Source organism: Balaenoptera borealis, assembly GCF_965194805.1.
Source record: "Balaenoptera borealis genome assembly, chromosome: 6".
NCBI lineage: Eukaryota > Metazoa > Chordata > Mammalia > Artiodactyla > Balaenopteridae > Balaenoptera > Balaenoptera borealis.
The window spans coordinates 72,039,567-72,054,125 of NC_138863.1; the positions used below are offsets into that span (position 1 = coordinate 72,039,567).

Sequence of the window (14,559 nt, forward strand, 5' to 3'; positions counted from 1 at the left end):
GACTTTTGAACAATGGACCCATCAACTTTGTGGGAAGTTCCTATGGAAAATATCAAACCATTATTCCCCAAAGTGTGTTCTGTGGAACACTACTCTTGAGATGTTCTATAAAGAAAAAGATCCTTAGTTAAAGAACAAGGGTGAGAAATACCACACATCTTCAATTCCTTTTAAACATTATCAAATGTGCATTAGCATATACTTTAAGAAATACTGACATGAATGAACTAGTTTACTTTTGGTTAACCAAAATTTGTAAAGTTTTTTTCAATGTAGCTCTTTTCCGAGGAACCCCTGAGGAACACACTTTGGGAAATATTAAACTTTTAAAATCCTGTTATAACAGTGATCGCTAAGGAAAAGGAAGGTCTGTCTTTTAGCCCATCTAAGAGGTTTTTATTTATTATAGTCTTTGACAGTGTGTCATTAATATAGGTGGATTTGTACCAACTCAAAATAAGCCTTATATGGGGAAAAGTAAAGTGAATCAATGTTTCAGATTCTCCACTCAGCTACTAGTTTTCCACTATTCTGTGAGACCAAATTTAAGATCAAAATGTTTGAAAACATTTTAACCTATTCATTTAGTACAACAAGATAGTTTTAATTTATATGTCTTTCTTTTTTTTTATAATCATCCTCATCAGTTTATTCTGTCCTATATAGTTAAGTTTTGTTCTGCTTGATCTTGAGTTTGCAGTTTCATGAATCCATCAGTTTCTTTACTAGAGTTCTGGAAACTCTTACCCAGTCCAGTGCTATAATCTTTAAGTTATCAGAAACCTGTGTTCCAGAGTATTTGTCAGAGTCTTTTCTATGAATCTCTTTGAGGATTAAGTACTTTTGGATTGTAGCTGATTGTAAAAGATTTCAGGAGAACATCAAAGTAAAACAATAATTGTCTATGAATAACAAAAGATGTAAAAAGCCATGGTTAAAGATATAATGAGAGTTCATTATAACGCAATTGATAAGGAAACTTTGTTACTTCTGTGGCATACAACATTTTAAGATAACTGGAATTATGACTGATTACATAGACAGTAAGGACATTAACAGATTTCTAGGAGTTTTATACAATTGCTGAAACATTTATGTTAATAACATATATCCATACAAATATAACCTAAAGAATATTAAACATCCTTTTTTTTTTTTTACAATGCCGCCCATGCAATTTAACATATAAAATAAATCTAATCAATTTAACATCTCTCTATTTACCAGGTGAGAAAACAAATCCTTTGAGATTTTTCAGGAGCCTTCTGGGAAATCTCAAAGTTAGTTTGAAGTCAAAAAGACTTTATTTAGAATTTGATTTTGTAAAGTTTGTCAAAAATGCCAAAAGGTTTGAGCACTTGATCACAGATCACTATGAAAGAATACTTACTTATTCATTTACCAATGTGACAATAAAACATTTCAAAGGCAAATATAGGAAGTAACACATGAGAAAAAAAAAAACCTTAGCTCTTTTAATATTGAGACGTTTTGGTTTTCATAACTAACCAAAGACCTAATGAAGTCAACAAGAAGCACAGGAAATTATCTTGATAAGACATCAAATCTATATTTCCTAGGAAAATTATTCATCAGGTTAAAAAAACAAAAACAAGACCCTTTTACAATCTCTCATTAAGAACAGACCTATAATCCAAGAAAACTGTATCCTTGTAACAGAGAAAGAAAACAAAATTCTACTTTTGCATTGGTACACTATTGCTATTAAAGCTCATTTAACCCTTACGATAAAATCATTCAATTTTAGCCAGCTTGACCCCATTAGATATTCTCTCTCTCTCTCTCAGCCACGAGTTAGGTATAAACACAGGAACATCAATTTCACTAATTTTTATGAGTTGATTCTCATTCTTGACTTATTTTTTCTTAATCTGAATTATGTTTCTGGCAGGTAGAACAAGTTAAGGTTACCTGCTCATGAGGGCTAAAGCTTTTTACCAGTATTCCTGGAGAAGAACCTTATGATTTTTATTTGCCTGATATGTAGTATTGTGGAGAGTGTGGACTAAATTTAGGGCCAGCGGTGACTCTTTGGAAAGAGCAAGTATCAGTTTGTTTCCAAAAAGCCTCTTTTTCCCTCTTTTATTTCTTTTAGTCTCAGATGGCTCTGTTAGCTAAGAGTTATCTCCTAGGATGTTTATATTTCAAAGATACAGTAAGATTTATATCTCAAAGGGACAGAGAAAGGATGTAGGTTTCCTCTAAAAAGGAATTCAGGGGTCCTATTTGCCTATTATCAGAAATCTAAGGCAATCACTATTTAATTCCCCCCCTTCCTTTTCTTCTTAATTATAGGACAATTATTTTTCCAATGTCCTGGCTTTTTACAGAATCTGAAAGTGTCCTGACATAAATAAGAATGATTCTGCGGTTGGTGAGGAGATTTTGAGTCATTAAAAAAAAAAAAATTGTGCACTTTATTTTTTAGGGCAGTTTTAGATTCACAGCAAAATTAAGTGGGAAAGCACAGAGATTTCCAATATACCCCCTGTACCCACACAGGCATAGCCTCCTCCACTATCAGCATCTCCCACCTGAAGGGTGTATTTGTTACAATTGATGAACCTACACATCATTATCATCCAAAGTCCATGGTTTACATTAGAATTCACTTTGGTGTTGTACATTCTGTGGGTTGGGACAAATGTATAATGATATGTATCCACCACTACATCAGAAGAGTTTCCCTGCCCTAAAAATCCTTTGTGCTCTACCTATTCATCCCCCGCTCCAAATCCCTGGTAACCACTGATCTTCTTTCTGTCTCCATAGTTTTGCCTTTTCCAGAATGTCACATAGTTGGAATCATTCAGTATATAGCCTTTTCAGATTGGCTTCTTTCACTTAGTAGTATGCATTTGTTGGGGAGTAAAAGGTATCCCTCAACCTTCTTAGGGTCCCTGGCTGGATCTGCAAATTAGACTTTTGCCAGCTTTTATCTGTTGTCCCAGGATCTCTTCAGTGGTTTCCAGAGCAAGTAGGGTACCCCAGCCTTTTCTGTTCCTTCATGGTCACCAAAACTTTAGGGGAGGAAAAATATGTTTTTCCTCTACCATCTGAAGTTCATTGGCTGGGGCCCTGCAAATTACTCTTGAAACAGGAGGGAAGGGGGCATGACACAACCCTTAAAGCATGACATAGCCCTTGAGGGTACGACAAAAACCGGTTAGAACCTATCAGCCCAAGACGGCGGAAGATTCGACTTCCAGTAGACCTTGAGCCTCTATATATGTCTTTCTTATTTTCTACTATTGTTTAAGTTTTGGAGTGTGTTAAACTGGGAAATAAAAATTACTAAATCTATCAAAGTGTTCTAAATAATTAATTATTTAAATTATTGACTATTTTTTATTTAACAGATCCAAAATCACATATTCTGAGTATTCGAGACGAAAAAGAGAATAACTTTGTTCTTGAGCAGCTTCTACACTACAATTACATGGCTTCATGGGTCATGTTAGGTATAACTTATGAAAGTAAGTTGTAAATCTACTGGTTTTCACTATTTATATTCATAGTTCATTATAAACTACTTGTTTATCAAGCTGTGAAAGTATATTCCTCAGAGTATATGTTAATCAGTATACAAAATTATAATTATGCACTTAGCATAACTTAATACAAATACCAAGACAGTTTTTGTGTCTCTGCTCTGCCACTAAAATGCCTTTACCACCAAGCTTAGAGTTAAATGGTGGAAAACAATTTCCTTTCTTCACCCTTCCTCCTAGCAGTACAAGACTAACTAAAATGACTGCACTCCTGCATAAATCTCCAATACTTACTTTATATCTCTATGTATATGGGATGAGTGAGAACAGAAATACACTTCTACTAATGTTGCATCTTTGGTTTTATATCATTGGCTTGGGGTATACATTAGAAAAATGAGACACATAGTCTGCCAATGGGATAGAATATTTGAGATTGCAAATGCTACAAATTCAAGATATAATTGCTATGAAAATTTTTTAAAAACACTCTCTAATAATAGGGGAAGTAAGACCAATTTAGAAAGATACTCAATTAGAGGTGTCCTGAAAATCATAAAGTTTGGGAATTAGAAAAAAATCACTGTGTGGGCATAAAGCATCAAAAGTATACATTCACCCCAAAAAAGGGACTTAATAAGGGACACAGGACAGTGATAGCTAGAGGTAGGGTAGGCAAAGAAACTTAATTACTCAAATCTGACCATTTTAAAAATAGTCTTCTCTTTGCTATCTAACCTGTCTCTTTCTTAGAATTACTCAGGTTTTTCTTAAATGTTTATGGCTTGCAGGTGAGTTAACAAAAATTAAGCTATCAAGTAATGGGTAAGACTTGGGTTGCCAGCTGAAGATGAGTTCATCATGGTAGGACTTAGTTGCCCAAGTCTTTTCTCTAATGATGCTTCAACACTCTTAAATTTAGGAATGGAAAAAAATGGAGAAGAACTAGGTAGAAAGTTCCCAGACTTTACCTGAAAGTGACTGAGGAAACAGTGATCCCATGTGGAGCAACAGAAACTATACCCAGGATGTAGTTAGAGATTTCAATTGTACCCTTTGCTGTACTTTGTTAGTTATATTATCTGAAACAACTGAAAATGTATTCTGTATTCTGAAAAGCATTTTCAGATCTGTAGGCTTTCTTTTAATCATCTTAACTTCTTTTATAAAATGTAGTTGTAACAAAACTTCTATTAAAATATACAGACATATGAGAGACATATAGAAAGATATTTCCAGCAAACAGTAAATTTGGCTTAAAACTAATTCTTACTGGCTTAATTTATATCCATAGTGGTTTTTTATCACTTAAATATGCTTAAATAATACTGAATTGTACATACCACCTATACAAAGGATTCTATTTTTTTTAAAGTTCTGACTCTTCAAAAGTAGGGCCGCGAATAGAAATTACTAAGAGAAGCCATGTGTCAACTGAGAGATATTTCAAGCCAAGTGAAAAAGTGACTCTTTTGTTATAACAGCTTTAGAAATATACCATTGCCTATCACATTGGCCAGAAAATTGTAACTTTATTAACATTTGGGGAGAGGGAAAGAGGGACTCAAAGACATGAGGTGATATAAAGCAGCAAGCAAGAACAAATCATATGTACCGTATTTCTTGTGTATCATGGCTGCAGGCAGATGTTTAGGTAGAATGCCTTGAGAAATGGTAATCAGTGAAAGGAAGAAATAACCAGGACAACAAGGAGTATGTGTAGGTAATAATGACATCACTCTTCATACCAATTCATAATTTTAATAGGCCTAGCAACTTGTTTTACAAAAAACTTTAGTAAGGTATATTCACGTAGCATACAATTCAGCCGTTTAAGTTGTACAATTTAGTGGCTTTTGGTATAGTTACAGGGTTGTGCAACTATCGCTATCCCCCAAAGAAACATCATACCCATTAGCAGTCCCTCCTCATTCCCCATCCCCTCTCCCAACCCTCAGCAACCACTGATCTATTTTCTGTCTCTACAGATTGCCTACTCTAGACATTTCATGTACGTGAGATCATATAATATGTGACTATTTTGTGACTGGCTTATTCCACTTAGCATAATGGTTTCAAGGTTTATGCATGTGGCACTGTAGCAAGTATCATTCCTTTTTTGGCTGAATAATATCCCATTGTATGGATATACCACATTTTATTTATCCATTCATTAGTTGATAGGTATTTAGGTTTTCACTTTTTTGGTTATTATCAATAACATTCATGTACAAGTTTTTATGTGGATATATGTTTTTGTTTCTCTTGGGTATATACCTAGGAGTGGAATTGCTAGGTCTTTGTGTAACCCTTTGAAGAACTAACAGATGGTTTTCCAAAGCTGCTGTACCATTTTCCATTGGGGGTTCCAATTTCTCCATATCATGCCAACAGTTGCTTTTATATGTTATGTTGATTATAGCCATTCCAGTGGGTATGAAGTGGTATCTCATTGAGGTTTTTATTTCATATCCCTATTGATTAATGATATTAAACATCGTTTCATGTGCTTATTGACTATTTGTATGTTATCTTTGGAGAAATCTATATTCCGATCCTTTTCCCATTTTTTTAATTATTTCTTTTTTATTATTGAGTTTTAAGCATTTTTTATGTATTCTGGATATAAGTCCCTTGTCAAAGAAATGATTTGTAAATATTTTCTCTCATCACTTTCTTGGCAGTATAATTTGTAGCACAAAAACTTTAAAAATTTTAATGAAGCCCAGTTTGTCTATTTTTTATTTTATCACTTGTGTCTTTTGACTTTGCCTATCCTAGGCTCGTGAAGACATACTCCTGTGTTTTCTTCTAAGAGTTTTATAGTTTTAGCTCTTACATGTAGGTCTGTGATCAATTTTGAGTTTTTTGTATGGTAAAAGGAGAAGGTCCAACTTAATTTTTTTTGCATGTAGATATCCTGTTGTCCCAGGAACTATTCTTTCCCCATTGAATTGTCTTGGCACCCTTGTCAAAAATCAATCGACATAAATTGTGCACAGTTTAGGTCCAGAGAAGAGGTTTCTATCACTAGTTTTATATATGTTAATTTTTTAAATAAAATAATTATGTTAATTTCCATTACAATTAAACATATATGTAGGAAAAAATGAATATTGGATGAAAAACATAACAAAATGTAAAGTTATTTCAGGATGGTAGAATGATAAGTAAATTTTAATTTTCATGTTTATAATGTGTACTTTCTATATTAAAAATAAGCATGGTTTACTGTTATAATTAGAAAATATTTTAGAGGGATACACATAATTATACAACCTTTTAGAAGGTGGTGAAAGAAGAAAATTAGTTGAGTTTGAAATATTAACATCATAAGTGTAATTCAAGTCTTGATTTAATCTCTAAGCATAGAAAAAAGTGTTTCTTTTCTAGATAATTCTCTCATGTGGTCTGATAAGACCACGCTATCATATACACACTGGAGATCAGGAAGACCAGCTGTAAAAAATGGCAAGTTTTTTGCTGGCTTGAATACTGATGGCTTCTGGGATATTCAAACCTTTAATATTGTTGAAGACATACTTTACTTTCACCAGCACAGCATTCTGGCTTGCAAAATTGAAATGGGTAAGTATGCTAATGTAGAGTTTCTACTCCAGGGAAAGAGAATGTAAAGTCATTAGCTGCACTAGCGGGAATCATGCAGTTGCACTTTTTGAGTGGCTCCCTTGTATTCAGTCCTATGAGAGGCGCTGTAGACGTCACAGAGGAAGGAAAAGACACACTCCCTGGTGTCATGTCCTTGATCTCAAGCAATAAAATGTACTTGGGGAGACAGCATTAAATGTTTATCACTGTTTTATGCAGGTTAGCTTAGGTTATTTGGTACAGGCTTACATTTGTTGGGAAGTCAAAAGAGACCAATGAAAACAGGAATAATGAAAACAAAGAATGTACTGAGGAGGAGTAAAAACTTGGTCGGGCCTTAAGGATGGATAAGATTTCTATAAATAAGGAAGTGTGTTTGGGTAGAGTTTTGACATTCCAGGCTGAAAGTGAATGTCTCTAAACCTTGCCTAATTCCTTAAATAAGTGTATTTTTAAATGCATGTCAGTTTTAAATTTTTCACAGCTTAAAAACTGTTACTACGGCCATTCTGCTCTAAGCCCTCTGCTAACATGGAGCCCATCACAGGCCCATTTTCTCCCTTCATAGTCCTGCAGAATAACTTTCTGATGCACCATTTCCATCAGCAATCTCCAGGGATTCCATATTATTAATTGCTTTGAGTTCATGTAAGCTTTTGAGACTTTTAGAAAACAGAGTCTCTTCTAAAATTCTAGGCCTTCTCCCAGTCTCCATTTTTTTCCCCATTTTTGGTTCAGTAAGTGTCTTTTCCTGTCAGGCTGATCTCTTCATTGTCCCATGTACAGTGTATAACCATTCTCATTTCCACCTTTATATATGGTTTTTTTTTCCGGTCATGATGTCTTCTACCTTCTTTTTTTTTTCCTTTTTAAATAAAATTTTCATCTTAGAATAGTTTTATATTTACAGAAAAGTCGCAAAGATAGTACAGAGTTCCCATATACACGATAACCAGTTTCCCCTGTTGTTGACATCTAACATTAGTATGGTACACTTGTCACAACAAATAAACCAATGTTGGTAAATTATTGTTACCTAAAGTCCATACCTTGTTCAGATTTCCTTAGTTTTTACTTTATGTTGGTTTTCTGTTCAGGAATTCATCCAGGATACCACGTTACACTTGGTCTTCATGTCGCCTTAGGTTCTTCTCAGCTGTGATAGTTTCTCAGATTTTCTTGCTTTTCTTGACAATTTCAAGGAGCACTGGTCATGTGTTTTGTAGAATGTCCCTCAGTTTGGGTTGGCTGATGTTTTTCTCATGATTAAACTGGGGTTATGGGTTTGGGGTTTAGGGAAAAAACCACAGAGGTAAAATGTCATTCTCATCACATCCTGTGAAGGATATATGCTGTCAGCATGACTTACTTATCACTGTTGATTTTAACCTTGATCACCTGGGTCTAGGTAACGTTCATTAGCTTTCTCCACTGCAGAGTTACTCTTCTTCCCCCTTTCCATATCGTACTCTTTGTAAGGAAGTTACTGTACTCAGTCCTTACTTGTGGAATGGAGAGTTATTCTCTACCTTCCTGAGGTGGGAAGTATCTATATAAGTTACTTCGAATTCTACACAGGAGATTTGTCTATTCTCTCCCATTAAAAAAAAATTATTTCGTTATTTATTTATATCAGCATGGTCTCATGGTTATTTATTTTATACTTTGGGTTATAATCTAATAGACTGTATTATTTAATATTTTGCTCAAATTGTTTCAGATTTGGCCATTGGGAGCTCTTTTACTTGGCTTCTGTGTCCCTTTGAAATACCCTCATCATTGTGGTTTTGTTATTACTGTTGTTTGTTTTTAGCTGACTTTCTGCTTACCTTATTTCTTTTTAGTCCTAATTTCAGCTAACCTGAAGTCTGGAGATCTAATTTATCAAGCAGGTTTTCTGACTCCCTTAATTCAGATGACTCTTTCTCTAGTCATTCACACATATTTTAGTGGCTAATTGTTTTGCCCTCATTTCAGGTGTTGTTGTTTTCTGTGCCCAACTAATATGTGAGGTCCTTAAATAAAAGACAATGTTTATGCCTTTCTTTAATCACTCAGACAATTGTAATAGTTAAGAGCCTATTATATATGCTGTGGCTATAAGAAAAAGAAAGTATGCATTTGACCTCCCTTATTAATAAGAGGCCCAGTTTTATTTAACTTTTGAAATGATTGCATGTCCAACCTTACCCAAAATATGTATTTTGAATAATTTAAATTTAATCACTAACACTTTTAATTTAAATATTACAGTTGACTACAAGGAAGACTATAATACTACTCTGCCACGGTTTATTCCATATGAAGATGGTATTTATAACGTTATTCAAAAAAGGGTAACATGGTATGAAGCATTAAATACATGTTCTCAAAGTGGAGGTCATTTGGCAAGTGTTCATGACCAAAATGGCCAGCTTTTTCTGGAAGATATCGTAAAGCGTGATGGATTTCCACTATGGGTTGGGCTCTCAAGTCATGATGTAAGTCTTGTTTTGTTTTCCAGAAATTTTCCAAATATGTTAGAGGGTTGGAAATTTGAGCATAAAATATTAATTCAAAGTATAACATCAGATTAAGTCCTCGGATTACATTTGCATACCATAGTGCTTTCTATCTTTTCACAACATAGAACAAATGGAAAATTATATTTATAGAGTGAGCTAGGCAAATGGCCAGGACTGCAGCTGCCCTAGACACTGCCAAGCCATCCCAAGGGCTTAGTAGATTAATGTCTCAACAACACCTCTGTAACCTATTTGGGATAGACCAGTTGGAGAGCTGGTGAAAAGGGAATAGCACAGGATCAGAAAAACCTGAGTTCCAGTACGAGTGGCAGGTCTTCTGTTTACATGTTGGGTGATCACAAGCAAGTTATTAAACCTTTGCAAGCTTACTTCCTCATCTGTAAAATTGGGGTGATAATATTTTCCTTAATAGAGGATTATTAGCACAAAATTTATACTGTATAAGGTGCCAAGTAAAACTCTTAACATTAGGACTAATAGATGTATATTTTCTCCCCACTTTCCCCCTAGAAATTAACACTATTTGAAAATAATCTTCTGTGGGTAAACACGTCTTTTGTACCACTATTCGAACCCTATTAATTAGTATATTCATGTACTAATAATGATGTCTAGTGTACAAAAAATAGACATCTATTGAGATTAGAATTGAAGGCCTAATTTAAATAATCTTTAGAACAAAGTGGGGAAAATAAAAGGATGGCAAATTAGGATTATAGAATCGAGGACAAGTCAAAACTAACCTTCCCGTATGAGTTTCTTGGGAAGTATTTTTCTCTTCCAGACCCCTGCTGCTTGATGACTTCTGTAACATGAAAAAATCTAGCCAGAGACACAAACCACAAAACTATAAAACATAAAAGACAATATTTAGAATAATGTGAAGGTTGAGACTGTAAATCTGTAATTGTGACAAAGGGAAGACATTTGCATGTCATTTAATTTCAAGTGTTATATAAACTCATCCTTTAAAAAAAAAAAACAAATCTAGAGATATAGTAACCCTGTCTCGAAATTTAAAGTCCTATTTAAATTATGCCAGAGCAAATGTCTCAAATCAATGCATCAAAAATAAATCCCTGATTTTACAAGTAGGTCCAGATCTACAATACTTGTAAGCAAATAATTAACACTCCATCCCTGTATTTTTTAAAGCATGCATGTTCTTCTTAATGTTCTTTTTGAAGTCGTACATCTGAATTCAAGTTATCTCTATTATTCTTAACACAGGGAAGTGAATCAAGTTTTGAATGGTCTGATGGCAGTGCCTTTGACTATATCCCATGGAAAGATAAAAAATCTGCTGGAAATTGTGTTGTCTTGGATCCAAAAGGAATTTGGAAACATGAAAAATGCAACTCTGTTAAGGATGGTGCTATTTGTTATAAATCTACAGAACGTAAGACTTGATTTCAAATAACTGTATATTTACTAAAACATGACATTTATTTTATGCACATGATTAAATACTCAAAGGAACTTTTTGTAGATTTTAAATAAGGTTTATTCACAAGTCCTATCAAAATAATTTTGATACTTTGTGAAGAGAAACAAATATGATATGCCCATTCAGGGAATTTGTTCTCAAAGACTTTCAATTGTTCTGTCACTAGATGAGTTTTACTCTAGAATTTGTGAATTTTAATTTCACTTAGCAATGTTTTTCAAAGGCTGAGATGCTCCTTTTAAAAAAGGGTTCCACAGCATAGAAATTTGGGAAACACCTCTATGATTTACCATATTGATGGCTCTGAAAGTTTCTATAGTAAAGAAATGTTTTGTGTAACTAAACGTTTTCCAAACATATAGGATCCTTAAAATCTAAAGAAAGAGCCCCTTCCTTCAGGGGCTGGACCTGGGGTCGTCCCTGGTGGGTGGAGTATGAATCATGATGAAGAGCACAAGAACCTACAGCGCAAGCTGCAGAGGCCCTCTGGGCAGGCCACGAGATGTGGCCATGTGGTTATCTGAAGCTTCTGGTTCTCGGTGCTTACCATATTTTCTGCTCTGAAGAATCCTCAAGAGAGGTTTAACATTCAACAGATTTAAGCAGAAGAAAATGTGAACACCTTATCTAGATATACAAGTGAATACAAGAAAAGGCGAATGATATAGAGAATGAGGAATAAAAACACAATCAAGAACTGACATCTTAGTTGTTAGGTATAGAAAATAAATTTAATCTTTTAGAAAAACAATTGAAACACATGAGAAATATGATAAAGCATGTAGAAATGGAGAGGACATCTGTGTTAGAGAAACAGACTTTATAGGATGAAGGAGAATGACAACAGCTCAAACACAAATTCAGTGATGTATTGGGTTGAATGGTGTTCCCCAAAATGCATGTCCACCCAGAACCTCAGAATGTGACCTTATTTAGAAATAGTCTTTGCAGAAGTAGTTAGTTAAGATGAGGTCATACTTAATTAGGATGGGCCCTAAATCCAGTGACTGGTGTTCTTATAAGAGGAGAGACTCAGACACACAAGAAGAAGGCCGTTTGATAACAGAGGCAGAGATTGCAGTGATGCAGCTACAAGCCAAGGATTGCCAGCAACCATGAGAAGCTAGGAGAGAGGCATGAAACAGATCCTTCTTCAGAGCCTCTAGAAAGAACCAACCCTGCTAACACCTTATTTTCAGACTTCTAGTCCCCAGAACTATGAGAGAATAAATTTCTGTCGTTTTAAGTCACCAAGTTTGTGCTAATTTATTATGGCAGCCCTGGGAAACGAATACAAGTGCAAACTTAAACTGGATCTTAAAAAAAAAAAAAAGAAAATAACAAGTATTGGTGAGGATGTGGAGAAATTGGAACCCTTGTGCATTGCTGGTGGGACTATAAAATGGTGTTTAGCCACTGTGGAAAATGGTATGATGACTCCTCAAAAAATTTAACATAGAATTACTGTATGATCCAGCAATCCCACCTCTGGGTATGTACCCAAAAGAAGTGAAAACAGGGACTCGAACAGATATTTGTAAAACCATGTTCATATCAGCACTATTCACAATAGCCAAAAGGTAGAAGCAACTCAAGTGTCCATTGATAGATGAATGGATAAGCAAAATGTGCTGTGTACATCCTGTGGAATATTATTCAGCCTTAAAAAGAAAGGAAATTCTGACACAATGTGACATGGGTGAACCTTGAAGACATTATGCTTAGTGAAATAAGCCAGTCACAAAAGGACAAATACTGTAAGATTGCACTTATATGAGGTACCTAGAGTTGCCAAATTCACAGGGACATAAAGTAGAATGGTGGTTGCAGGGAGGAGGGAGGAATGAGGAGTTATTATTTAATGGGAACAAAGTTTCAATTTTGCAAGATGAAAAAATTTTGGAGGTGGATGGTGGTGATGTTTGCACAATAATGTGAATGTACTTAATACCACTGAACGGTACAGTTAAAAATAGTTATAGTGGTAAATTTTATGTTGCGTGTATTTTACCCCTTTCAAAAAAGTTGAATCTTCTTGACAAGAGTATAACAAACTTACCACAATGCAAGAGTTGGAAGCAAAACTTTATGAAGAACAGTAAGGAAAGAAAATGTATGCAGTCTAAAACAGCCCAGTTGCAGCCTGGACTAGAAACAAATAGACTTTGAAGATAAGGCATTTCCATATGTTCTCAGTGTAAGAAGAATTTTTTTAAAGCCAGCCCATTCATAAAAGTCCGCTTGTCCTAGCCATGCATTGGTAGCCAATGTTCAACATGTTTTGCCTCTAATGAAGCAACACACATTACTCCCTGTGCAATGAAGGAGTAGTCAGCTGTATATTTTTGGCAAAGAAACTATATTCACAATGTGGTAGAATCAAGAGCTTGCTAGTACCGTCTTCCTCCTCCGGCAGCATTAATGAAGAATTGTCACAAGTCTTACAGACTTTGCAGATGAATTTGCAGATGACCAAACGTCATCTGCAACTGGGAAACTTACCCAGGAGTAATCAATTGTCAAACTGAAGGAAGAAGACTTGGAACTGAAACTAGTGGCATTAATGGGAAGTATGGAGGCAGAAGGCAATCAAATAACTAGATTTCAAAAAAGAACAAGCCCAGGTGAAGAAACAGAGGATAGAGAAGCAGAAGGAGGAATGGAGAGCCATCCTGAAGTCTCCTGATGAAGAAGGAAGGGACAGCAGCCATTCTTCTGGAATCATAGGGATCATAAATAAAAAGAATTCTACCAAACTGTGACAAGGAGAAAAAAGCAGAAAAGGCCTTCAGTGACTGAAGGATATGCAGACCATACATAATGCATACAGAACAATGGTTTGGGTTGAGATTACTGGCCATACGAGGTCAGATATTTGTTTCAGATAATCTGTACCCCACCAACAGGATGCCAGCAATTTACTTTCCAGTTCTCATACTCTCTTCTGTTGGAATTAACAATGGTCTTAAGGGGCACAGGCTTCATTACACAGGCTTCTTGTGTTACACAGCACAATTAAAAATTAAAGAGTTTAAGTGGAAACAAGGGGAATTGTTAAGAGCTGCGAAGCCACACTTACTTTTTTTGTTTGAGACAGATTTTACTGTGCTGATCTGTTGTGCTTTGTAAACAAATTACCAAATTTTCACTTGTAGGTGTGATTTTTTTTTACGGCAAGGTACAACTACATTTTTATTATTACTATAAAAAGGAATCCAAAGAAATAAAGAATTTTAATTATTATTTCAAAGTAGTTACAGGTCTACCCAAGCTGTCTTTTCTTCTTCTCCTAGTCTGTCTTTCCAATTGTTTTTACTTTAGTCTAAATTCATCTTAGAGGGCTAAGTACTTTCCTCTGTATTCTCAGTTTTAAAACTGGTATTCCAAAAACTAACAAGAATGCATACTCATACAGTGTGGGCTGCAGCTGTCTCCGATGTGTATTGAGTTGAATGCTTCTTACCCA

At 34.9% G+C, this 14,559-nt stretch overlaps 1 protein-coding gene across 2 annotated transcripts in view; it reads left to right on the forward strand.

Moving 5' to 3' along the window:
- LOC309630244 (CD302 antigen) overlaps positions 1-14,559 on the forward strand; it is a 131,086-nt gene that overhangs the window by 70,496 nt on the left and 46,031 nt on the right. For both annotated transcript variants that reach the window (XM_082395227.1, XM_082395224.1), the window contains exons 28-31: positions 3,381-3,497; positions 6,906-7,100; positions 9,375-9,601; positions 10,877-11,045. In XM_082395227.1, coding sequence (XP_082251353.1) covers positions 3,381-3,497; positions 6,906-7,100; positions 9,375-9,601; positions 10,877-11,045 — 708 coding nt within the window. The remainder of the gene's footprint in view (positions 1-3,380; positions 3,498-6,905; positions 7,101-9,374; positions 9,602-10,876; positions 11,046-14,559) is intronic.